Genomic DNA, 27,820 nt, shown 5'->3' on the forward strand with positions numbered 1-27,820 from the left:
TGGGTTGGAAGAAGTTGTTTTGGATTGTTGTGGGTTTTTCGGGCTATATGGCCATGTTCTAGAAGCATTCTCTCCTGACGTTTCGCCTCCATCTAGGGCAGGTATCCTCAGAGGTTGTGAGGTCCTCGGAAGTTGTTGTTTTTCCTGCATTGCCAAGGCTGGAGAGAGTTTTGCGGGGAGGGGAATCCTAGGAAAAGGAGTTGAGCGCGCCTTTACACACACACACACACACAGAGAGAGAGAGAGCCCAGTGGCCAAAAAACAAGTCAACCCGACTGCGAAGCATGCGCAGTGCGCGGATGCCATATTGGAAGGAGAGGGGAGCCTTAGTCGCGGAGGAAGAGGAGGGAGAACGGATCGGGAGCCACTCTGGATCGGATCCCGAGTGACGCCGGAGGGGCTCCTTGGGGTTTCCCGCGGATGGGGAGGGAGAGGAGCGGGGACAAGCGAGCGGGGAAGCAACTTCGGGCAGGTAAGGCTTCGGTGCGGATCCGGCTTCGGAGCGGGTTTGTTCCGGATCGCCCCCAAGGATGGACCTGCTTGGGGTTTGGGTTTTTTTCCTCTCTCCTTGCGTAGGGAGGAAAAACATGGCTTGGATGCAAGTGGGATCAAATTGTGGTCTTTCCACGGGGTAGATTGGGCATGGGCAAAGTTCGGCCCTCCAGGTGTTTTGGACTCCAACTCCCACCATCCCTAACAGCCTCAGGCCCCTTCCTTTTACCCCTCAGCCGCTTAAGCGGCTGAGGGGTAAAAGGAAGGGGCCTGAGGCTGTTAGGGATGGTGGGAGTTGGAGTCCAAAACACCTGGAGGGCCGAACTTTGCCCATACCTAGTGTAGATTCACCTCTAGCGCTCTCTCCCTTCGGTCCTATGCATCTAGCCTCGTTTCCTGGACCGTTACCTGCAGCTGAGATCTATTTCTGCATAGCATCGACTCTTTGCAATGCAATGAACGTGTGAACGCCTTGCCCGGCATCCGAGTTCTTCCGCGCCTCTTCTCCAGCGTGGCAAGGAGCTGGGGAAGAGCCAGGTGAATAGGCGACCATCCTGTTGCTTTTGCAAAAACAGAACGCCTTTCCATTTCAGCGTCGGCTCTGAGCTTTGGTGCGACTTTACTGGAATCATATCTCTTTTGGGGGAAGGATTTTGAGTCTTCCTCCCTCCCCCCGGGATTGAGAAGGGCGGGGTACAGATATCTGAAATAAGGAGGATAAATAGGAAGGTATTCCCTCTATATTATATAGTAGTTTGGAGGAAGACAGCAAAGCCACCCAACTAAAAAATAACAAAGTCAGCAGACCTGATGGGATCCCCGCTGAAATCTTTCAAGATATCTAGTATTCCCGCTATCAGGCATGTAGTAGGACCACCATCAGAATTTCGGGGGGGGGGGGCTGAAGCCCCTGAAGCCCCCCCCCCCCCCCGAAATTCTGATGGTGGTTCGCAAGAAGGCCTTACTGGTGCATTATTTAAACTGTTATGTTTGTTCATATCATGATCTGATCACCATACTCAATATATCCCATATGCATGGGGGTATTGGGGTAACGATACAAAAGGTTTGCTAGGGTAGAGCCTCTTTCACTCAGACTCAGCCCCCCCCCCCGAAACAAACTCAGCCCCCCCTCCTCCCAATCAAAATCCTGGCTATGGGCCTGCCCGCTATATTATATAAATATTATAGAATCATACAGTTGGAAGAGACCACTTACATTATATTATATTACGTATTATATATCATACAGATGGAAGAGACCACTGATATTATATTACATTAGGTTAAATTATATCATATCATATCATGCAGATGAAGGAGACCACTTATATTACATTATATTATATCATACAGTTGGAAGAGACCACTTATATTATATTACATTACATTATAGCATAGCATAGCATATAGATGGAAGAGACCACTTATATTACATTACATTACATTATATCATGCAGCTGGAAAAGACCACTATTATATTATATTATATTATATATCCTAGAGATGGAAGAGACCACTTATATTATATTACATTAAATTAAATTATATATCATATCATGCAGATGAAAGAGACCATTTCTATTACATTACATTATATTATATTATATCATACAGTTGGAAGAGACCACTCCCATTACATTACATTGCATTATATCATATCAAAGCATACAGTTGGAAGAGACCACTTACATTACATTACATTATATCATCTCATATTGTATATAGTTGGAAGAGACCACTTCCAACTATATGCATTACATTACATTATACCATATCATACAGTTGGAAGAGACCACTTACATTACATTACATTGCATTGCATTGCATTATATTATATCATCTCATCTCATATCATATAGTTGGAAGAGACCACTTACATTACATTATATCATATATTATCACACAGTTGGAAGACACCACTTATATTACATTACATTACATTACATATCATAACTAAAAAAATTAACAAAGTCAGCGGACCTGATGGGATCCCTGCTGAAATCTTTAAAGATCTCTACTATTCCCGCTATATTATATAAATTTTAAAGAATCACAGAATCATCTCATATGGTATCATATAGTTGGAAGAGACCACTTATATTACATTGCATTACATTATATCATATCATACAGTAGGAAGAGACCACTTATATTACATTACAATATATTACATTACATTACATTATATCATATCATATCATATCATACAGTAGGAAGAGACCACTTATATAACATTATATCATCTTATATCCTATCATAATATACAGATGGAAGAGATCACTTACATTACATCACATCACATCATATCATATCTACTGGTCAAAGGGCATTTAATAGAACGCCAAGTTTGCAAACTTTGTGTGATTTTTTAAAAATACAATACAACTGTTTGGTTCACTCCTGACATGATAAATAAATAAATACAGATGGAAGATACTACTTATATTACAATACATGATATCATATCTTAGCATACAGTTGGAAGATACCACTTATACTACATTACATTACATCATGTCATATCTTATCATACCGTTGGAAGAGACTATTTACATTACATTATATTACATTACATTATATCATATCTTATCACACAGTTGGAAGACACCACTTATATTACATTACATTACATTATATCATAACTAAAAAAATAACAAAGTCAGCGGACCTGATGGGATCCCTGCTGAAATCTTTAAAGATCTCTACTATTCTCGCTAATATATTATATAAATATTAAAGAATCACAGAATCATACAGTTGGAAGAGACCACTTACTTTATATTATATCATATCATATCATACAGTTGGAAGATACCACTTATATTATATTATATTACATTAACCATATTCTATTATATTAACTTTGTTACATCATTTGAGAGACAGTGTGGTGCCAGCTTGGTGCCAGCTACAAATCTCCCCCCCCCCCAGCCATGGAAAACTCCCTTGGGCATGTCACACTCTCTCAGCCTCAGAAGAAGGCAATGGCAAACCTCCTCTGAACAAATATTACCCATGATACACCCACTTTTGGGTTCACCTTCCTCCAAGGACTAAAAGGCACACAGGAACAACATTACATGACTTGGAAGATTTCCCCCAAAGCCTCGTTTTGGAAGCTGCCTTAGGTTCCAATTTGGGAGAAAGGCAGCATACAGAGTGCAATCAAGAGGTAGAAGGAAGAAAGAGAGAGAGAAAGATAGATAGATAGATAGATAGAAGAATTAGAAAGATACTTAGAAAGATCAATAGATAGATAGAAAGATAGAAAGAAAAATAGAAAGAAAGATATATAGAAAGATAGAAAGATAGAAAGATAGATAGATATATAGATACTAGATAGATCAATAGAAAGATAGATAGATAGATAGATCAATAGAAAGATAGAAAGAGAAAGAGAGAGAGATAGAAAGATAGGTAGATAGATAGATAGATAGATAGATAGATACGATAGATAGGTAGGTAGATAGATAGATAGATAGATGGATAGATGGATAGATGGATAGAAAGACATATAAATAGATAGATAGATAGATAGATAGATAGATAGATAGATAGATAGAAAGATAAGATAGATAGATGACAGATAGAAAGATAGATAGGTAGATAGGTAGGTAGGTAGGTAGATAGATAGAAAGATAGATAGAAGAATTAGAAAGATACTTAGAAAGATCGATAGATAGAAAGAAAGATAGAAAAATAGAAAGAAAGATATATAGAAAGATAGATAGATAGATAGATCAATAGAAAGATAGATAGATAGAAAGAGAGAGAGATAGAAAGATAGATAGATAGATAGATAGAAAAAGAAAAATAGAAAGATAGGTAGATAGATAGATAGAAAGAAAGATAGAAAGATAGATAGAAAGATAAGATAGATGATAGATAGATAGATAGATAGGTAGGTAGGTAAGTAGGTAGGTAGAAATATAAGATAGATAGATGATAGATAGATAGAGAGAGAGAGAGAGAGAGAGATAGACAAATAGTTAGTTAGATAGATAGACAGATAGAAAGACAGCATGCACTAATCACCCTCTCCCCTAGACCCTTGTCATTGCTTTAGCATTGAGCCATGGCATTTAAAGTCGGGCAAACTACATCCACTCTTCAGTGTAGATTCGCCCCTGGGTGTGAAAGCAAGCTGGTTCACATTCTCTTTCTTTCTCTCTCTCTCGACAGAGAGAGCAAAGTACGCACTGAAGGGGGAGGTCTTTGCTTAGCGGACTTTGCCTCCCTTTCGTCGGGTTTGTTTGCGAAGGCTTTAATCCGAATTTTGTGAAGCCTGCCGAGGGAGACAGAAAAAAATGCGTATTTTCACAGTGGCACGCGCCTTTGAGGCTTTGGAGACAGAGGGTGGATCTCCACTCAAGAAATAATGCAGTGTGACGCCACTTTAACCACCTGTGGGCTCAATGCTGTGGAATCATGGGAGTTGTCGTTCTACAAGATCCTTATTTCTCTGACCCACCAAAAAACCACTTCCAGGATTCTATAGCTTTGAGCAGGAGCAGTGGTGCCAAAGTGCATTAATTCTACAGTGTAGACGCTCCCTTCCTGCCCAGTATCCTTCAACCAATTTCTTTTAAATCAGAAGCTCCAGCCTCCTCCGGTAATGAGGTTCCTTTTGGACTACATGTCCCAGAATCCTTCATGTTGGACTAGAAATCCCAGATTTTTCCAAAATTCAAGTCCTTTGGACCAGGCTTCCTGTAACCCTTCAGCAACTGTTTTCCCTTGGAACTTCAAGTACCAGGCTCCTCCAGGATCTCAGTTCCTTTTGGACTACATGTCCCAGAATCCTTCATGTAGAACTAGAAATCCCAGATTCTTCCAAAATCCAAGTTCGTACGGGCCAGGCTTCCTGTAACCCTTCAGCAACTGTTTCCCCTTGGAACTACAAGTCCCAGGCTCCTCCAGGATCTCAATTCCTTTTGGACTACATGTCCCAGAACCCTTCACGTAGAACTAGAAATCCCAGATTCTTCCAAGATCCAAGTTCGTTATGGGCCAGATTTCATGTAACCCTTCAGCAACTGTTTTCCCTTGCAACTTCAAGTCCCAGGCTCCTCCAGGATCTCAGTTCCTTTTGGACTACATATCCCAGAATCCTTCATGTTGGACTAGAAATCCAGATTCTTCAAAAATCCAAGTTCCTTTTGGGCCAGACTTCCTGTAATCCTTCAGCAACTGTTTTCCCTTGGAACTACAAGTCCCAGGCTCCTCCAGGATCTCGGTTCCTTTTGGACTACATGTCCCAGAATCCTTCATGTTGGACTAGAAATCTCAGATTCTTCCAAAATTCAAATCCTTTTGGACCAGACTTCCTGTAATCCTTTGGCAACTGTTTTCTCTTGGAACTACAAGTCCCAGGCTCGTCTGGGATCTCAGTTCCTTTTGGACTACATGTCCCAGAATCCTTCAGCACCCTGGTTCATGTTTCACTTGTATACTGCTCTTCTCAGCCCTCAGGCGACTAAAACTTATTATCCTTTGAACTAGAAGTCCCAGGCTCCTCCAGGATCTCAGTTAATTTTGGACTACATGTCCCAGAATCCTCCTATTAAACTAGAAGTCCCAGGCTCCTCCAGCATTTAGGTTCCTTTTCAAGAATCCTTCAACCACATTCCTTTCAAACTAGAAGCCCTAGCCTCCTCCAGCTTCTGTGACCTCATTGGACTACATGTCCCAGCAGCCCTTCTTCTATCCTCTTTTAGTTATTCATTTTTTTACTGTTCACTCCCTCTGTTTGCAGCCTTTTCCAAACAGCATCACTTCAGCTGTGTGTAAAATATGGCATGGTGGGGTCTTGTTTTCTGAAAAGCAATTGCACATCTTGGAGGAGAGCTGTCAGTTGCTTCGAGAAATCTGAAATCAACTAATTATAATATACACATTTAATTCCATTAATTGAATGCATGCACTCCCATAAATGAATCTCCTGGGATGGGAGAAAGGCAGAATGCACATTTCTGAGTCTGGGATTAGGGGTGCATTTACACAGCAGAATTAATGTAGTGGGGCTTTAACTTCCGGTTAAAGGAGCTTTCCAAGGTGCTGAACCAACTTAAGACAAGCCCCACCATTTGGACAGCTCCCTTAAAGGTCTTGTTCACCGTAGAAATGAAGAATTTGACATGATTTTGTTCATAGAGAGTCGAAACTGTTTCACACCTCATAATGTGTACATATGTGCCTTTCCGTTGCCTTTTGACTTATGGCAACCCAATGGATTTCATAGGGATTCCTTTGGCAAGGAAGCCTCAGACTGAGGTGAGTTTGCCAGTTCCTTCCCATGAAATCTAGAGCACCTGGCATTTTCTTGGTGGTATTCCATCCAAGTATGAATCACAATTGCTTCCAAACTGCTTAGCTTCCAAACTGAGATAAGATCTGATGTCTTTAGAACAGTGTTTCTCAACCTGGGGGTTGTGAGGGGGTGTCAGAGGGGTCGCCAAAGGTCATCAGAAAACACAGTATTTTCTGTTGGTCATGTGGATTCTGTGTGGGAAGTTTGGCCCAATTCTATCATTGGTGGGATTCAGAATGCTCTTTGATTGTAGGTGAACTATAAATCCCAGCAACTACAACTCCCAAATGTCAAGGGCTATTTTCCTCCAAACTCCACCAGCGTTCACATTTGGGCATATTTAGTATTTGTGCCAAGTTTGGTCCAGATCCATCATAGTTTGAATCCACAGTGTTCTGTGGATGTAGGTAAACTACAACTCCAAAACTCAAGCTCAGTGCTCACCAAACTCTTCAAGTATTTTCTGTTGCACATGGGAGTGCTGTGTGCCAAGTTTGGTTCAATTTCATCATTGGTGAAGCCCAGAATGTTCTTTGATTGTAGGTGAACTATAAATCCCAGCAACTACAACTCCCAAATGACAAAATCAATCCCCTCAAAACCCACCAGTATTCAAATCTGGGCGTATGGGGTATTTGTGCCAAATTTGGTCTAGTGAATGAAAATGCATGCTGCATATCAGATATTTACATGACAATTCAAAACAGTAGCAAAAATACAGTTATGAAGTAGCAACAAAAATAATTGTATGGTTGGGGGTCACCCCAACATGAGGAAGTGTATTAAACGGTCATGGCATTAGGAAAGTTGAGAATCGCTGCTTTAGAATATTTAGGCCTTGCAGCTGATTATATATATAATCTCATGGTCAGAAGAGACACTAAGGGTCATCCATTTTTTCTGCCACACAGCAATACATAATCCAAACACTCCCATTAGATGCCCATCCATGTTCTGTTTGAAAACCTCCAGAGACCTTCCATACTGGAATATACTGCTGTCTGGGAATGTTGTGGGGATGGCCATCTGTCGGGAGTGTTTGGATTGTGAGTGCCAGAAAGTTGGGCAGGATGGCCACTGGGATCTTTTCCAACACTATAATGTTATCATTCCATGAGTTGCAGTGTTCTCAAAGGGCTATAATCATGCACTATGCCTATTATACCTTTCCATTAATGAGAGGCTTTTCAATCTGTGTGCCTTCCTCTTCCAGGAAGCAGACTCTCCAAGATGAATTAAGAGACCCTTTACCTGAGCGATGGAGACAAGGGGCTCTGTGATCTTCAGCCTGCAAGAGACTCAACTTCACTCTGCAGAGAAGAATCCAAGTCCAACCAATGGGAGCACAGAGCAGTTTGATTCAGGTGAGTTCAGTTCTGTATACACTAATATTACAAGTAAGTGTATGGTATCCTGGTTAAATGTAACAATGTAATTCAACAAACTTGACACACAGAACTCCCATGAGCAACAGAAAATACTGGAAGGGCTGGATGGGCATTTTTTTTGTTGTGTCAGGAGCAACCTGAGAAACTGCAAGTCGCTCCTGTTGTGAGAGAATTGGCCGTCTGCAAGGACGTTGCTCAGGGATGCCTGGATGATTTGATGTTTTTTTCATCCTTGTGGGAGGCTTCTCTCATGTCCCCGCATGAGGAGCTAGAGCTGATAGAGGGAGCTCATCCGCCTCTCCCCGGATTCAAACCTGCGACCCGTCGGTCTTCAGTCCTGCCGGCACAGGGATTTAACCCACTGCACCACCGGGGGCTCCGATGGGCATTGATCTTGAGTTTTGGAGTTGTAGTTCACCTACATCCAGAGAGCACTATGGAGTCAAACAATGATGGATCTGGACCAAACTTAGCATGAATACTCAATATGCCCAAATGTGAACACTGGTGGAGTTTGGGGGAAATAGTCCTTGACATTTGGGAGTTGTAGTTGCTGGGATTTATAGTTCACCTACAATCAAAGAGCATTCTGAACCCCGCAAATGATAGAATTGGGCCAAACTTCTCACACATATCCCCCATGACCCAACAGAAAATACTGTGTTTCCTGATGGTCTTTGGCAACCCCTCTGACACCCCTCTCGCAACCCCCTCCCCGCAGGGGACCCCACCTCTAGGTTGAGAAACATGGGTGTAGACACTCCCTCAGAATGGATTCTCAGCCCATCATTGGGACTTGCTCCTTCCCAAGGAAATGCAGGATAGGGCATCCTATTTTTTTCTCCTCGTGATGGTGATCTTAACATGAAACCTATCACAGGGTTTTCTTTTCAATGTTTGTTCAGATGTGGTTTGCCATTTTTTTCCATGAAGGCAGAGAGAGATAACTTATCCAAAGTTGGGTTTCCAAAGGAATTTGGACCCTGGTTTCTGAGAGTCCTGGTCTTATACTGTCCACTGTCCTACACTGCTACACATCTGTTGTTTTCTGGGTAGACCCAGTTCTAATCCGGTTCCTGGTATCTTGTGCCATCTGCATGGTTGCAAAATAATCCCCCCACCACCGGCATTTTGCCCTTAAAGAATCCAGTCTGCAGCAATAATTTCATGGCTGTTCATAAAACTATCTGATAAAGTCCCTTAATTGGGTTTGGATGATGGCAAGTCCTTTTAATCAGCTGGTAGCCAGGATGACAGATGCTTTTGCAGCCAATGGTCTCCTTGAAGTTGCTGTGACAAATATGCACTTTAAAGGCTCGGTGCTACCCATTCAATGCACAGCAAGAGTTGAGGCAGCCTCAAGAGACTTTGGGGATCAAAAGGTAAACAGCAAAAATGGTTGGCTGGCTCCCCCCCCCCTTTCTGGTATCAAAAAGGGCTTTCTTTAAGAGATAACCTAAACACCTCATTCTTTGCAGAACCACCTGTGTGCCCGAAGACACGGTGTGTATACAAATGTCTCATTTTTGGAGTTAAGAAGTTGGTGAAACCACACCACTAAATGCATTCAGGGAAGCTGTTTAAATGCAGCTTAGCACAGAAATCCAAACTGGTTTTTAGATGAGCATTGCTGGTTTTGATACGTCTCACTCCAGGCTAGACTTTAAACCTATGCTGTTGGTTTTTCTATTTTTTGAAGAAGATGAAAGCTCCAATTCTGAGGATGTTGATTTCAACTGGGATGAATACTTGGAAGAATCGGAATCTATTGCTGCCCCTCATTCTTCATTTAAGCACGTAAGTGGTTTGCCTAGGGTTTCTAGTCCTCCTGGCCAAACTGAAAACGTTTGGGGTCAGTCTGTCTGTGCAAAAGTAATTTCTCTTGTATTCAAGTAAGACTTACTCCAAGGTTATTTATTTATCATATCAGGGACAAACCAAACAATTGTATTTTATTTTTTAAAAAAAAAACACACAGTAGCTGGCCACTTGGAGTGCCTCTGGCGTTGCTATAAGAAGGTCCCCCATTGTGCATGTGGCAGGGCTCAGACTGCACTGTCATAGGTGGTCTGTGGTTTGTTCTTCTCCACACTCGCATGTCGTGGACTCCACTTTGTGGCCCCATTTCTTAAGGTTGGCTCTGCATTTCGTGTTCTCAGAGTGCAGCCTGTTCAGTGCTGTCGAAGTTTCCCAGTCTTCTCTGTACCCAGGAAGGAGTTTCTCATCTGGTCTCAGCCATGGATTGAGGTTCTGGGTTTTAGCCTGCCACTTTTGGATTCTCACTTGTTGAGATGTTCCCGCGGGAATCTCTATAGATCTTAGAAAGCTATTTCTTGATTTAAGGTATTGATGTGCTGGCTGATATCCTAACAGGATGGGCCAGAAATGTTACTACCTTGGTCCTTTCACTATTGGTTGCTACTTCCCACCAGATCTGAGGTGGTGCAATACCAGCTAAACAGTGTAATTTCTCCAGCGGTGTAGGATGTAGACATCCTGTGATAATGCAGCAGGTCTCATTAAGAGCCACATCCACTGTTTTAATGTGATGAGATGTGTTCCACACTGGGCATGTGTATTCAGTAGCAGAGTAGCAAAGCACAAGGGGAGATGTCTTGACTTTGTCTGGTTGTGATGCTCAGGTTGTGCCAGTCAGCTTTCATATGATAGTGTTTCTAATAGAAACGTTTTGTTTGATAGTCAAGCAGTGCTTCTTGTAATTCAGAGCACGGCCCAGGGTAACTCCCAAGTATTTTGGTGTGCTACAATGCTCCAGTGGGATTCCTTCCTAGGTAATCCTCAGAGCTTGAGATGCTTGTCTTTTCTTAAGTTGAAAAGCACACGTCTGCATTTTAGATGGATAGAAATCAGCTGGTTTTTCCTGTAATAGGCAGTAAGAGCACCTAAAGCTTCAGAGAGCTTCTAACTATTTCAAAGCTCCTTGCTTAGGTGGTGATGGCACGATTGTCAGCATAGATGAAACTCTGTGTTTCTTCTGGCAGAGGCTGATCATTTGTGCAAATGTTAGACATCAATAAGCTATGCTCAGGGAGGATAACAATGGAGAGGTGGTCCTCTCCTGGGCAGTATTGCATAAACCATTGCTTATTCATGATAGTAAGCTCCCACCATCCTACAACAGTGGGAGATGGCACCGAGGATATAACCCAGACCTCCTATTTGTGAGTGACAACATTGTGCAGCAATGCACTAAATCAGTGGGACCACAAATACCAAACATACAGCATTGGCCGATAGTATGCCAGGTGATGGGAACAAATATGATACCAATCCTTGTTTCATTTGGGAGAAATTATTACTAGCACCAGATTGCTTATGAAGCATTGATGTCATGCTGCTGTGTCTCAACCGCCGTGTTGTCATTGAAAGCATCTTAACTAGAAGATTGTCAGTTGGAAACCACTTTTCTTCCCAGCTCTTGGGGAAGGTGGGATGTAATTGAAGCAAATAATTACAAACCTCAATTTCCACAAGGTTGAAATCAGCCTCCAGAGCAGCTTCCAGCCAGGCATGAAGCTCGAAGTGGCCAACAAGCATGACTCAGACACGTATTGGGTGGCCACGATCATTACGACGTGTGGGCAGCTCTTGCTCCTACGGTATTCTGGCTACGAAGATGACCGCCGAGCCGATTTCTGGTGTGACGTCATGACTGCGGATCTCCACCCTGTAGGCTGGTGCACCCAGAATAACAAAGTGTTGATGCCTCCCAATGGTAAGTTTCTAAAAATATTGGGAAAAAATGTGTTCTGAGCCTGTATTCTGTCTAGCAAATTGATGGGCAAATTTTATTTCTAGCAGGTTGATTGGGAAGTTGTGCAATCTGTGAGCTTCCAGATGTTGTTGGATTGTTACTCTCATCTAGTTATTGGGTGCCAAACTGGTTGGGATAGATCCATTCTGGCTTACGGTCTGACCTCTATAGAAACTTTCAAATGGTGCTTGCCAAGGAGTAGCAACAGGGACTTGAATGTAATCCAGGGCAATGAACTGCAGCAATCTGGCATCAGAAAAGAGAAGAGAAGTTACTGAATGCCGTAACAGAGATGAATGATTGATTGGCTTCCAGAAGCTTCATGGAGATGGGGGACAATGTTTAGCATGAGTAGAGAGTTTGCTGGCAGAAAGAGACAATAAGGCACTTCTAAAATACTCACTACCTCTGAGGATGCTTGCCATAGATGCAGGCGAAACGTCAGGAGAGAATGCCTCTAGAACATGGTCATATAGCCCGAAAAAACCTACAACAACCCAATGATCCCGGCCATGAAAGCCTTCGACAATACACTTCTAAAATACCTCTATGCATTATGCTGTGTGTGGAGCAATGTGTGCCTGAAATAGAAATGGGGTGACTAACCCACTCTGGGTATTAATCCAAACTTTAAAGGACCTGTACAAAGTGTTGAACATGGTCACCCAACGGGTTATATCTCAGCACATTGGTTGCTCCCAGGCTTTGGAAATCCTTCCCTAGAGAATCCTGGCTGACCCGCTCTTCGCACTCTTTCTGGCATTTTAATGCAGTGCTGTCTTAAAGGGTTTCTATATAGTTTTCATGCATTTTAATATTTCTACCGTTTTAACATATTAAATGCATGTTCAAATCCTTTATTTTGATTTTTCTATGGATTTTAACTTGTTTTAATGTTGTTAGTCACCTTGAATCCTATTACCCAGTGAGGGCCAGGATATACATTACTAAAAATAATAATAAATTGTTGTTGTTGTTGTTGTTATGCAGAATTAAAGACTTATCAGCTCCTGCAGGCCTGCTCAGTCATTTTAACCTATGAATTTAAAATGGGCATTTTATTGGGTATGAGTGATTTTAATGTGTTTTAATCTTAACGCCTATATCTTTTAATATATATGTATTAATGTTATTGTGTTTTTAGCTATATAGTTTAGTTTGTTCTTTAAATCCTCATATCGTGTCAGCTTTTCCAGTTGTTTCTCTTCAGTCCTCCTATCACCTGAGATTGCAACTTGTTGTTGTTGTTGTTGTTGTTGTTGTTATTTTCTTACACGCCTCTCCTCAAGGCTTGAGGTGGGGTTGTCTCTCTCTCTCTCTCTCTCTCTCTCTCTCTATATATATATATATACACACACACACATAGAGAGAGAGTACCCCACCTCAAGCCTTGAGGAGAGGTGAGTAAGAAAATAATAATAATAATAATAATAACAACAACAACAATAATAATTATAAGTTGCAATCCCAGGTGACAGCAGGATTGAAGAGAAACAACTGGAAAAGCTGACACGATATGAGGATTTAAAGATCGAACTGCAAAGACTCTGGCACAAGCCAGTCAAGGTGGTCCCAGTGGTGATCGACACACTGGGTGCAGTGCCTAAAGACCTTGGCCTGCACTTAAACACAATCGGCGCTGACAAAATTACCATCTGCCAGCTGCAGAAAGCCACCTTACTGGGATCTGCACGCATTATTCGTCGATACATCACACAGTTCTAGACGCTTGGGAAGTGTCCGACGTGTGATCCAATTCAACAGCCAGCAGAGTGTCTGCTGTGGACTCATCTTGTTGCATTTCATGTAATAATAATTTTGTATTCCATCATATCTGAGGGCCCCCAGTGGCGCAGTGGGCTAAACCGCTGAGCTGCTAAACTTATTGACTGAAAGGTCGCAGGTTTCAATGTGGGGAGCGGCGTGAGCTTCCGCTGTCAGCCCCAGCTTCTGTCAACCTAGCAGTTCTAAAACATGCAAATCTGAGTAGATCAATAGGTACTGTTCCGGCAGGAAGGTAACAGCGCTCCATGCACATGACCTTGGAGTTTTCTACGGACAACGTCAGCTCTTCGGCTTAGAAATGGAGATGAGCACCAACCTTCAGAGTCAGACACGACTGGACTTAATGTCAGGGGAAAACCTTTACCTTTACCTATCTCCCCAAGGGGACTCAGAGCGGATTTCAGTATATATAGAGACAAGGCAAACATTCAATGCCTCAAAACAATGAAACACAGACACAGAGATAAAGGCTTCCCCTTCATCTCCAGCTCTTGGGGTGTTGCTTATCTCAATTTCTAAGCTGAAGAGCCTGCGTTGTCCATAGGCACCTCCTGGGTCATTTGGCCGGCATGACTACATGGAGCGCCATTTACCTTCTCACTGAGGCAATACCTATTGATCTACTCACATTGCATGTTTTCGAACTGCTAGGTTGACAAAAGCTGGGGCTGACAGTGGAAGCTCACGCCATTTACCTTCCCACTGAGGCAATACCTATTGATCTACTCACATTGCATGTTCTGAACTGCTAGGTTGACAGGAGCTACGGCTAACTGCAGGAGCTCACCCTGTCCTGCGGGTTTGAACCACCAACCTTTCGGTCATCAAGTTCAGCAGCTCAACAGTTTAACCATTGCACCACCGTGGCCCCTATTATAACAACAACAATAATAAGCCATATATAGAACAGAATATCCCCAGTTCAACCGTGCAGGGATGCAGCCAGACTCTCTCCCAGCCATTTCTAGTCCCACGGCCTAAATCTGGGCCAATCCATCCCATTTAAAATGTTATGTGGAAAGTTAACAAAATGCAATAAATCACCTGCACTATGGAACAGTGAGCACACATTGCAGATTTCATTTAAAAAGGTAGAATGACTACAGGGAACAGGGTTTGGTTTTTTCTCCCTGCTGGCAGATCAATGTGGTTTGATTTAGTTTTTAGCTTTCAAGAGGCAGCTGCCAAATAACTCTATTATAAAGCCTCTATAAAATATAGCTGTTTAACTTGCTGACTCCTGGTGTTGAGTGAGCAGTGATGGAATCCACAGGGCTGGTTTACTGCATTCTCGTGTGGCACAATCTGGAGATTGCAAGGGGATTCAATGCCTAAATGCATTAAAAACATATTTGGAAGTTAAGCAGGGCCAGACCCAATTAGTCCTTGGATGGGAGACTTCTGATGAACTGTATTGTCGAAGGCTTTCATGGCTGGAATCACTAGGTTCTTGTGGGTTTTTTCGGGCTATAGAGCCATGTTCTAGAGGCATTTCTCCTACGTTTCGCCTGCATCTATGGCAAGCATCCTCAGAGATAGTGAGGTCTGTTGGAATTAGGACAATGGGTTTATATATCTGTGGAATGGCTGGGGTGGGGCAAGGAGCTCTTCCCTGCTGCAGTTAGGTGTGAATGTTTCAGCTGATCACCTTCATTAGCATCTGAAGGCCTACCTGAGCCTGGGAAAATCTCTTGCTGGGAGGTGTTAATCTGTGCCTGGTTGTTTCCTCTCTGTTGTTTTGCTGTTGTAATTTTAGAGTTTTTTGATACTGGTAGCCAGATTTTGTTCATTTTCGTGGTCTCTTCCTTTCTGTTGAAATTGTCCACATGCTTGTGGATTTCAATGGCTTCTCTGTGTAGTCTGACATGGTGGTTGTTGGTGTGGTTCTGATGAACTCCTTGTGCAGGGGTCTGTATTTCAGAGCAGTGGTTCCCACACTTTGAGGCTCCAGGTGTTTTGGTCTTTAGTAGGCTTGAGTCCGGATCCACTTTTAACCATTTCCTTCGGTTTCTTAGGAAGGCCATAACGGCAAGGGCCCAGCCATCACAGTTTCCTGTCCGTAACAGGACCACGCAGCAGGCGATTGTGTCTCCTTCTCCCCTATTCGGCATCACGGTTCAATCTTTTTGACTTTCCTTTATTTTCCTTTATTTTCTTTTTATTTAGTGCGACTGACTGGGAGTTGGGGATGTGCGGAACTGTTGAATTGGATGTATGCACACGTTAGGGGGCTTGGAGAGTTTTGGCTTCTTTTTCTCCTACCCTCCTTCACCTTCAGAAAATATTTCTAAAAGATAATAATTAAATAATAATAATAGTAATAATAATAATAATAATAATAATAATAATAGAACTACTACCACCTAGTTACCTCTCCTTTAGAGTAGAAAGTAGAAACAGCTTTAAGGAAGCATTAAACCCATAGCAGAAAGGAGATTGAAGCATGCCCCTCCAGGCAAGGCCTGCAGTAGAGAAAAAAAGAGGGCTTTTTAAAGGAAGCCCAGGATAGATAGTTCCAGGTAATCGCTCTTCCTTACCTGGGCCTCCTTAAAATGCCTCAGAAAGCTGCGTGAGTGCTGCAGGGAGAGACAACAGGTGTGCCTGGCTGCAACACCTGTCTCCTCTAGAGTAGAAACAGCTTTAAGGAAGCATTAAACCCATAGCAGAAAGGAGATTGAAGCATGCCCCTCCAGGCAAGGCCTGCAGTAGAGAAAAAAAGAGGGCTTTTTAAAGGAAGCCCAGGATAGATAGTTCCAGGTAATCGCTCTTCCTTACCTGGGCCTCCTTAAAATGCCTCAGAAAGCTGCGTGAGTGCTGCAGGGAGAGACAACAGGTGTGCCTGGCTGCAACACCTGTCTCCTCTAGAGTAGAAACAGCTTTAAGGAAGCATTAAACCCAAAGCAGAAAGGAGATTGAAGCATGCCCCTCCAGGCAAGGCCTGCAGTAGAGAAAAAAGAGGGATTTTTTAAGGAAACCCAGGATAAATAGTTCTAGGTAATCGCTCTTCCTTACCTGGACCTCCTTAAAATACCTCAGAAAGTTGTGTGAGCGCTGCAGGGAGAGACAGCAAGTGCACCTTACTGCAACAACTGTCTCCACTATTACTTTATTTATTTATTACAGTCGCTTATACCCCGCCCTTCTCACCCCGAGGGGGACTCAGGGCGGCTTACACAACAAGGCACAATTCGATGCTCGCATTACAAGACAACAAAACATAACATCAATAACAATAGCAATTATAACAATGATAACAATTAACCTAAGCAGTCATTATTATCGGCGACACATCCAAAAAACCCATAAAGTAAAAGCAATTAAAACAATTAATACAGTAAAAGCAATACAAACCTCATTGCTGGACAGCGTTTAACAGACTCATAGTTAGGTTCTACTTTCCGCACATTGTCAGTCCTATACATCTGGATTCCATATCTAATTGTCAGGATGCCCAAAGGCCTGGTCCCATAGCCACGTCTTTAACTTTCTCCTAAAGGCAAGGAGGGATGTTGATGTCCTGATTTCCCCCGGGAGTGAGTTCCACAGGTGGGGGGCCACCACTGAGAAGGCTCTGCTCCTCGTCCCCACCAGCCTCACTTGTGATAGTGGTGGGGTCGAGAGCAGGGCCTCCCCAGATGATCTCAAATTCCGGGGTGGGACGTAGAGGGAGATACGTTTGGACAGATACGCTGGACCGGAACCGTAAAGGGTTTTGTAGGTCAAAACCAGCACCTTGAATTGTGCTCGGAACTGGATTGGCAGCCAGTGGAGCTGGCACAACAAGGGAGTTGTGTGTTCCCTGTATGTCGCTCCGGTGAGCAGCCTGGCTGCCGCTTGTTGGACCAGTTGAAGTTTCCGAACAGTCTTCAAGGGCAACCCCACGTAGAGTGCGTTGCAGTAGTCTATACGGGATGTAACAAGAGCGTGGACCACTGTGGCCAGATCAGGCTTCCCGAGGTACGGGCGCAGCTGGTGCACAAGTTTTAGAGTAGAAACAACTTTAATGAAACATTAAACCCAGTTTCCTCTACAGACAGACAGGAAAGGATTGCAGAAAGAGTGGTATCTTAACTCTGATGCTTTCAATCCTGGTCTTAATGAAGGATATAAGGACAAACAATGCCCAAAATAACAGGAAGGGGAACCTGGGAAGTCCCCCAATAATGGGCCAGATAGGGTGCCTTGTTAACCCTGTCACTGAAACCCAGGCTCCCTTGAAGGGGAAAAAGGGAAATGGTGCCAGGAAGGGTCCTTCCTTATCCCTGTTGCTGAGACCCAGCCTCCTTTTTTCCCCTTGAAGGGAAAAAAAGGAATAGATCCCAGGAACAAAAAGGGGAGCCTCGTAAGTTTCCCATTGTGCTAGTGGGCCAGATCTAGCTGCATTTATCGGCTACGAACCAAAAAAAGGCTATCCAGTTACCCGCCCATTTTCAGAAGGTGTGCAAAAATGGATACAGGGGTCTACTAGAATCTGGCCAGCAAAAACAGATTGAGGTTCAGCCAAAATGTATAAGCCTAGTCTTTAGCTGATATCTAATATATGCAGACAAATAAAATGGAAATTCACTTTAAACCCTTTAAAACAATTTGAAATAGTAACTATAACTTCCATAAGATTAAAAGCATATTAAACAAAGGAAAAGAAGACAATTTAAAATCATTTGAGACAACTGCTTCTCATAGAGAATGGTTTCTAGACCTCTGAGCATTTTGGTTTCAGCTTATCCATCCCCTTCTTAAATGGTGCCCAGAAATGGACACAGGATCCCAGGTGAGGTCTGACCAAAGCAGAATCTTAAGACATGATTCCTTTCTCTGTGATGGTTTTTCAATCCTGGCTTCTGGTTTGTTTCATGGTTTTGTCTGGTTTCTTGCTCACTTCGGCCTGTTGCTCCCAGTCCAGCTCTTGAAGAATCTTATGGGGACTGCACCCCCAATTTGAATGGGATGCAAACAGGTGGGGAAAGTGTGCAGGTTACTTTTGTGCATCACAGTTTTCTTGAGCTTTGTCTGTGCTTCTGGTAGGCAATTCCACTTTTTGCTCTTAGCAGCTGCTTGAACATGCTGACTGCCAGAATACAGTTCATGCCTGGCTGAATTTTCAATTCCTAGCAATTTGCTTAACATGGAAAGAAAAATGCTCCTGTCCCTTTGCTTCCTACCTTCAGCAGATTTTCTTTTGCTGATGACAGCTGGGTTCCCAGCTATGTTTCATATAGAGCAGTGGTTCTCAGCCTTCCTAATGCCGCGACCCCTTAATACAGTTCCTCATGTTGTGGTGACCCCAACCATAAAAATATTTTTGTTGCTACTTCACAACTGTAATTTTGCTACTGTTATGGATTGTAAGGTAAATATCTGATATGCAGGATGTATTTTCATTCACTGGACCAAATTTGGCACAAATATCCAATATGTCCAAATTTGAATACTGGTGGGGTTGGGGCAGAGGTGGTTTTGTCATTTGGGAGCTGTAGTTGCTGGGATTTATAGTTCCCCTACAATCAAAGAGCATTCTGAACTCCACCAACAGTGGAATTGAGCCAAATTTGGCACACAGAACTCTCGTGACTGAAAGAAAATCTTGGAAGGATTTGGTGGGCATTGACCTTGAGTTTTGGAGTTGTAGTTCACCTACATCCAGAGAGCAGGAGGAGGGCTTTGGGTGGGAGGATTCATTAGCTGTTTCCAAAAAAGAAGAGAAGGACAGGTAGAGAGCTCTTCAGCCTTCTCTGCCAAAGACATTCCTAAGACCATCAGAAATGTGTGTTTTCTGAAGGTCTTTGGTGACTCCTCTGGAACCCCCTTGCGACCCCCCCCCCAGGGGTCCCAACTTCCAGGTTGAGAAACCCTGATATAGAGTATACTTTCACTGTGCAGCTCTTCTAAAGGTAAATAGCTGCAGAAATAAAGCTGGGATTACAAATTTCATTTTTAAAATGTGTTTCTTCCAATGCTCTGTGAGATCCAGGAAAGATATTAGCATGTACAGTGGAATACCTGGCCCCATCTACACTGCCAACAACAACAACATTTTTTTTATTGATTAGCCAGTTGGCCGTATCAAAAACAGAAAGTTCAAACACAACATACAACATACGTCTGGTCCTCTTAAAATAGAATACAAATATATAGGAATTTATCAACTTAAAACCAATGTAGCTTAGCCATAGATATATGCATCAACTATACTCTGGTTTCTCTTCAGATCGTATAAATCTTTCGCCTTTTACACTGCCATATAATGCAGTTTGAATTATGTGTTGAACTACCTTATATCAGTCTACACCAGTATTTCTCAACCTTCTTAATGCTGTGACCCCTTAGTACAGTTCCTCAATATTGTAGTGACCCTCAACCATAAAATTATTTTTGTTGCTACTTCATAAATGTAATTTTTCTACTGTTATGAATCATCATGTCAATATTTGTTATGCAGAATGTATTTTCATTTACTGGACCAAATTTGGCACAAATACCCAATACGTCCTAATTTAAATACTGGTAGGGTTTAGGGTTGGGGGGGGGGGGATTGATTTTGTCATTTGGGAGTTGTCATTCCTGGGACTTATAGATTTATAGTTAACCTACAATCAAAGAGCATTCCGAACTCCACCAACAATGGAATTGAATCAAACCTGGCACACAGAACTCCCTTGACCAGAAAATACTGGATGGTTTGTTAGGCATTGACCTTGAGATTTGGAGTTGTACATCCAGAGAGCACTGTGGACTCAAACAATGATGGATCTGGACTAAACTTGGCACAAATACTCAATATGCCCAAATGTGAACACTGGTGGAGTTTGGGAAAAATAAACCTTGATATTTGGGAGTTGTAATTGCTGGGATTTATAGTTCACCTACAATCAAGAGCATTTCTGAACCCTACCAATGACAAAATTAGGCCAAACTTCTCAAACAGAATCCCCATGATTCTGTTTTCTGATGGTCTTTGGTGACCCGATACTCCCTCACAACCCCCCCCCCCCCCGGGGTTGAGAAACATTGGTCTACTCTGATCATATAATGTAGTTTATATGGTAGTGTAGGTGAGTCCTCTTAGGACAGATTTAATGACATTTTGCCATGCTCTTTGGTTTTTGGTGACTCTGAATGGTCCATTAACGTATCCTCATTGGATACTTGGGTCTTACTATAATTTAGTCTTAATGTTGAATGTTTTCTATGGTTTGAGTTATATTGTATTAGCATGATTTTTAAGTTGCATTGAGTCTCAGTTTTGATAAGAGATCAGGAGATGAACAAAGTTAGTAAAACTAATAATAATAACCAAATAGCTGCATGAGGATGTGCGATCATACTGGCACACCATTGCTGTTATGTGTCGTATTTGCCTGCCATGTGCTGTGCTCAGCTTGATAAACACTCAATCCCTTTGCCTATTAGTATAGCAACTCCTAAACTGCTTTCGATAAAAGGAAATCTGGAAGTGTATAAATGGTGACCCAAATGGATGGCATGTAATGACTTCTAAATAGTATTGTGTCTGCAGCAAACTACAGAGTGGAAATTTATGGCGGAGGTAATGAATAAATATTTTGTGCCGACATGATGCTTCTCCAGCAGTTTTGAGATTCAGGCAGAAAGTAATAAACAAAGGAACCACCTTCAGGGTTTGTTTAGGCTTTAAATTAAATTAATTCAATCAACTCCTGCAGTCAAGCTTGATATTGGTTTATTTCTCTGTGCTGCACTTTATTCAAAGCCTATACTGGAGGGGATGGGCTTCTCCCCTCCTCTTTCACGTTTTATATAACAATGCAAAGTTGGTATTTTGGTTTTGTAAATGCTTGGAGTGTTTGGGGACAATCCACCCTAATTGCTTTTCCCAAAGTGTGTTCAATTTTTGTTTATGGCAGATTGAAGGCTGCAAAGCCTGGGGATCACTTAGGGTGTGTTAGGATTTTTCAGATTCTGCAGTTTCGCAGGTTCGAGGTCCTGGCATGCCTAAGCTCCAAAGATCGAATGAGGACACAAACAGGTTGAAGGCAACGAATAGAGGTTATATTCACTTCAAGCAAATTGAATGTCAGCAGACTTGCACTCTCAAAACTGACATAAAGCAATGGGAGTTTGAGAGCTGTTCAAAACAATGAACTTTTGCCAACTCAAGCACTGGTTGGCATAGGCTGGGGCTATTGATAGACTAAAGTGTGCTGTGCTGCTGTTGATTGGTCTCCGGGTCGGGTGGAAACTTTAATAAGCTGTCATTGCTTTGGGGGGGTTCATGGGGGAAAGGTATGTGAGCATGGCCTGAATTGATAGATGACTGTATTCCTACCAACCTGAGGTCTGACAATGGGTCTGGCTAGCTAAACAATGGGTGGTGATGGGTGTTGCCATGCTTGAATGGGTTCCCAGGAAATGATAAGGTGACATTGGGCAACTTCCATGATCTCTTGGTCTAAATTCATTATTAGATGCACAGAGTGGGAATTATGCCCACTACCCAGGCATGCAGCCGGGGGGGGGGGGGGGGGCTTGGAGGGCTTCAGCCCCCCCTCCCCCAAATTCTCATGGTGGTCCGTAAGATGGCCTATTGGTGCATTATTTAAACTGTTATGTTTATTCATATCATGATCTGATCACCATACTCAATATATGCCATAAGCATGGGGCTATTGGGGTAACGATACAAAAGTTTTGCTAGGGTAGACCCTCTTTCGCTCAGACTCACCCCCCACCCCCCGAATCAAAATCCTGGCTATGGACCTGCCATTACCTCAAACGATGATAAGATTTTTCCTGGTGTGTGTATATGTGGTTGTGTAGATTAAGACTAGAGGTCATCTGCAAGCTTGTTTACTGCTTCCATGGAGATTAGGACAAGGAACAATGGCTGCAAACTACAAGAAAGGAGATTCCATCTGAACATGAGGAAGAATTTCCTGACTGTGAGAGCCATTCAGCAGTGGAACTCTCTGCCCCAGAGTGTGGTGGAGGCTCCTTCTTTGGAAGCCTTTAAACAGAGGCTGGATGGCCATCTGTCAGGGGTGATTTGAATGCAATATTCCTGCTTCTTGGCAGGGGCTTGGACTGGATGGCCCATGAGGTCTCTTCCAACTCTTTGATTCTATGATTGTATGCAGAGGTTATCTGAACTAGGTTTCTGGGGAAAAGGTCATCCATGGACTTCATGACTGGGACCCTTCCTAGCAATCTTGGGGTTGTGTATTTTGGCATCCGTCTGTGGTCCCAGGGTTTTGGTAATAGGCTGTCTACATTGTAGAATTAATGCAATGTGGCACGACTTGAATTGCCATGGCTAAGGCTATCAAATCATGAGAGTTGTATTTTCATAAGGTCTTCAGCCTTCTCTGCCTAGGAGTGCTGCCAAACTACAACTCTCAAGATGCTGGTCAATGCTCCAAACACTACACCAGGCTGGATGAAACTTCAACCAGTTTTGCTTGTTATGCAGTTCCATCACAAGCAGCAAGAAGCAAAGATTAACGCTCAGCTGATTAGAGGCGAAGCATGATATTGGGAAAGAGAGATGATTATTCTTGAAAATAGTCCAATGTATTTCAGCTTGGAAATATTTTTATGACTTTCTTCAGAGGATGGTAACTTTAAAACATGCAGATCTTCTAAAGCAGTATCTCCAAAGATTATGTATGGCAACCTTTTGACCCAAAACTAGCAATGTAACCATTATATGGTCAGGAGCCCTTTCCTGTTTGCAATCTGGCAATCTCATATCCTCTCCTTGGGTACATCTAAACTGTAGAACTGTAACATGATTTTAATTGACTACTGCAACGCTCTCTACGTGGGGTTGCCTCTGAAGACTGCTCGGAAGCTGCAATTAGTCCAACGTTCGGCAGCCAGATTACTAACGGGAGCGGGGTACAGGAAGCATACAACTCCTTAGTTGCACCAGCTCCACTAGCTGCCAAGTAGCTTCCGAGCACAATTCAAAGTGCTGGTTTTAACCTACAAAACCCTATACGGTTCTGGCCCAGTTTGCCTGTCCGAATGTATTCTCCCCTATGAACCATCAAGACAATTAAGATCTTCTGGTGGGGCGCTGCTCTCGGTCCCGCCACTTTTGCAATCACGTCTGGCGGGAACGAGAGACAGGGCCTTTTCTGTGGTGGCCCCTCGGCTATGGAACTCTCTCCCGATTGAGATCAGATCTGCCCCCTCCCTCCTGTCCTTCAGGAGGCTGGTAAAATCCTGGGTATGGAAGGAAGCATTCCCAGAGTAATGGTTGAAACCAGCTGCAGAACAAAGTTATCGACCACACATACGGACTGAGTTGGACATGATTTTATCTTGGCGATTTGGCTTATTTGTAATTTTAATCGATGTGTATTTTAACTCATTATTATATGATGTTTTTAGATTGTACTATTAGCATTGAATCCTTGCTGTAAGCCGATCTGAGTCCCTCTATGGAGGTTGAGAAGATCAGGATAGAAAAGTTTTAAATAAATAAATAATAAATACGGTAAATAAATTGTCATGGCTCAATGCTATGAAATTTTGGAATATGTAGTTTGATGAGGCACCAGCAATCTTTGGCTGAGAAAACTAAAGACCTCATAAAACTACAATTCTTAGAATTCCATAGTTTTGGGCCATGGTAGTTATGGTGGTGTCAAACTTTATTAATTCTGTAGTGTAGATGAACCCCCTCTGAGGATCCATCTTTGTGCTGAATTGTTAGCCTCAAAGCAGGATACAGCTAGATGGCATCGGTAGCAAAGAGGTTGGGATTTATGAGCCTCTAAGAATGAATAAGTGCCACATCCGGATGGGAGTGAAAGCCTTTCTAATGAAATGGCCCCATGCTTTATTTATGTAAATATCCAATACTACCTTTATTACGACCGAGAAGTTACTTCTGGAGAAAATGAAGGAGGCAAGCAAAGGGGGTGGTGGGATCTGTAGCCAGGAAGGAGATTTACTGTGTCATCTCATAATGTATGGGGCATGGCATATATCAATGGTAGGGGGAAAGGCAGCATGTGACTATATTGGGATGAATATTTTACTTTATAGAGTAAATCAATATGGACAGCCTTCTTTCTGTTGTGGGTTTCCTTCACTCCAGGGGTTCCTGCAAGAGCAACTATAGCGAGATTCCTTCCTTCCTTCCTTCCTTCCTTCCTTCCTTCCTTCTTTCTTTCTTTCTTTCTTTTGTTCTTTCGACACATCCTTTTTGTTCTCACCTTATTCTCTTTTTCTTTCTGACCCCTGCTTACATTTTGAACTCATTGAGTGAAAAGCTGGATATAAGTACATTGTGAAGTCACTTTTCCTCCACCTCACTTTGGCCATCCATATCCACGGATCGTGTTGATCATCTGTATCCACGGATTTTGCATCCATGGATTCAACCATCCTTGGCTTGAAAATATCCCCTTGCCTTCCAAATGTTTGCCAAACTGATTTCACCATTTTGACAAACATTTCTAGACTTACACATGCTCACTAATGCTTCCTCTTCATCCTGGAATGAAGTGACGAGTGGAGTGCCAACAGCAAGTTTCCATCTTGCGCCCGGTCCTGTTCAATAGCACATAGACATAAAAAATGCAATGCAAAGAGACAGAATGGGGGACGATACTTGGCTTGACAGCAGGATATGTGAAAAATAACTTGGAGTCCTTGTTAAATGTGAGCCAACAATGCGATGCGGTGGCAAAAAAAAAAAAAAGCCAAGGGGATTTTGGCCTGAATCAATAGGAGTATAGTATCTAGATCCAAGGAAGTCATGCTACCCTTCTATTCTGCCTCAATCAGACCACTTGGAATCACACTGTGTCCAATTCTGGGCACTGCAATTTAAGGGACATCCTGATGAGCTGGAATGTTTCCAGAGGAGGGCAGCTCAAAGGATCAAGGGTCTGGAGAACAAGTCCTATGAGGAGCGGCTTAAGGAGCTGGACATGTTTAGCCTGCAGAAGAGAAGGCTGAGAGGAGACATGACGAGGGCCATGTATAAAGATGTGAGGGGAAGTCATAGGGGGAGGGAGCAAGCTTGTTTTCTGCTGCCCTGGAGACTAGGACATGGAACAATGGCTTCAAACTACAAGAAAGGAGATTCCACCTGAACATTAGGAAGAACTTTCTGACTGTGAGAGCTGTTCAGCAGTGGAACTCTCTGCCCCGGAGTGTGGTGGAGGCGCCTTCTTTGGAGGCTTTTAAGCAGAGGGTGGGTGGCCATCTGTCAGGGGTGCTTTGAATGCAATTTTTCTGCTTCTTGGCAGAATGGGGTTGGACTGGATGGCCCACAAGGTCTCTTCCGATTCTGTATGGAGTGTTTTAATTTCTCATCAGATTATATGCGTTGGCAACATTCCTTATTCAAAGACCAGGTTTAACTAACTATAGACACATTTGAAGAAATTCCTTCTCAATTGTAAACATTGTTCTAATAAACTTTGCGTGCACTCTTGGTTTTGATATACATGAAACATCTCTTCCCTTTAAAAAATAATCGGCGAGATAAATAGTCTGGGAGAAGCCGTAGGGAGCAAGACTGAATCCGCAGAGGGAAGGAAAGGAGCCATTTATCCCTATGAACCCTCCAGCTGCACTTTATTTTAAGGGCCATAAATCTGCTAATTCCTCCAGAGATGTTATTCAAAGATAGCATTAGGTAATACTTAGTGGTTAACTGTTTCAAATTGGGGGGGGGGGGGGGGCAAGCATTGAGATAAGTTGCCTTGTAATTTTGGCGGTTTAAATCAGATTTACACAGCATCATAAAGCCAGAAATGTAATAACAATAGTAAGAGACTTATATCTGAAAATTTTATTGTGTGGCATATGTCAAATAGATCTAGCTGTTGCAGGAAAGGGAAAGAACTAGTGTCAAATGGCAGTCAAAATGGTTTCAAACTGCATTAATTCTATAGCAGTGGTTCCCAGTCTGTGGTCTGTAGACCACCAGTAGTCCACAAGAACTAAAATATGGTCCACAGCCTCACCGTTACTACACCATTGCAACGAGAGAGACTTGTCTTGCGAAACCCTCTTATAGTGCCAAGGCTTATTATATATGGTTTTCTGTGGGCAAGCAGATGGCTGCTACTGGATGGCATATGTTCTGTATCATAAACTAGAGCTGATGTGGTCTATCCAATGCAGTTTTCTGAATCAGCACCCCAAATAACCAAACCGAATCCAAAGTTGACCAAAACTGATTCGTAACCCTTTTGGTACTAATGTTGGAGAGTGGTCCCTGGTCAAGGTGGTTCTTTGTCAAGTGGTCCCTGGTCAAAAAGGTGGGGAACCACTGCTCTACAGTATAGATCAGGCATAGGGAAACTTTGGCCATCCCGGTGTTTTGGACATCAACTCCCACAATTCCTAACAACTTGTAGGCTCAGTTCTTGTGGGTTTTTTCGGGCTATATGGCCATGTTCTAGAAGCATTTCTCCTGACGTTTCGCCTGCATCTATGGCAAGCTTCCTCAGAGGTGACCTCATGTTTTAACCATAGAAGTTTGATACCAATCTCATTCTTTACTGACATTTGTAGTTTTGTGAGGTCAATAGAATTTTCTCCTTTAGAGCTCTAGTGCAGTGATTCTCACATTTTGGGTCTCCAGATGTTCAGGACATCTGTTCAAAGAACTTCAGACCATTGTCTATACTGGTGAGGTTCTTGTTTTCTGGAAGTTATAATCCAAAAAAAGGAACCCACAAGAACCTAAAAAAAACCACAAGAACCTAAAAAAAGGAATGTCTTCTACCAGATGTTAGGAATTGTGGGAGTTGAAGTCCAAAACACATGGAGGGCTAAAGTTTGCCCATGACTGCTATATACTGTAGAATTAATGCAGTATGATACCACTTTATCTGCTATGGCTTAATGCTGTGGAGTCCTGGAGTTGATGTTTGGGAAGGCACCAGCATTGATGTTACGACTCAGCAAGCCACAGGGGATTTTTCTGATGTTTCAGAGGATGACGGAATCAATGGGTTTCAAAGTAAAGAGTCTGCTAGTGAGCAGAGAGTATTATAGGCTGATGAAGCCATTGTTTGGGATTCCTGTGCTCATTCCCAGGCAACAGAAAGTGAAGATTTT

At 42.7% G+C, this 27,820-nt stretch overlaps 1 protein-coding gene across 2 annotated transcripts in view; it reads left to right on the plus strand.

Annotated features, from left to right (window-relative positions):
- The first annotated feature begins 260 nt into the window (after positions 1-260).
- Positions 261-27,820, plus strand: part of SFMBT2 (Scm like with four mbt domains 2) — a 94,876-nt gene continuing 67,316 nt past the window's right edge. The window contains exons 1-4 of one of the 2 annotated variants that reach the window (XM_060776457.2): positions 261-472; positions 8,019-8,169; positions 9,893-9,990; positions 11,689-11,929. In XM_060776457.2, the coding sequence (XP_060632440.2) occupies positions 8,064-8,169; positions 9,893-9,990; positions 11,689-11,929 (445 nt within the window). In that variant the 5' untranslated portion in view covers positions 261-472; positions 8,019-8,063. The remainder of the gene's footprint in view (positions 473-8,018; positions 8,170-9,892; positions 9,991-11,688; positions 11,930-27,820) is intronic. The other variant, XM_060776458.2, reaches the window with a different exon arrangement.

Source organism: Anolis sagrei, chromosome 5 (genome assembly GCF_037176765.1).
Source record: "Anolis sagrei isolate rAnoSag1 chromosome 5, rAnoSag1.mat, whole genome shotgun sequence".
NCBI lineage: Eukaryota > Metazoa > Chordata > Lepidosauria > Squamata > Dactyloidae > Anolis > Anolis sagrei.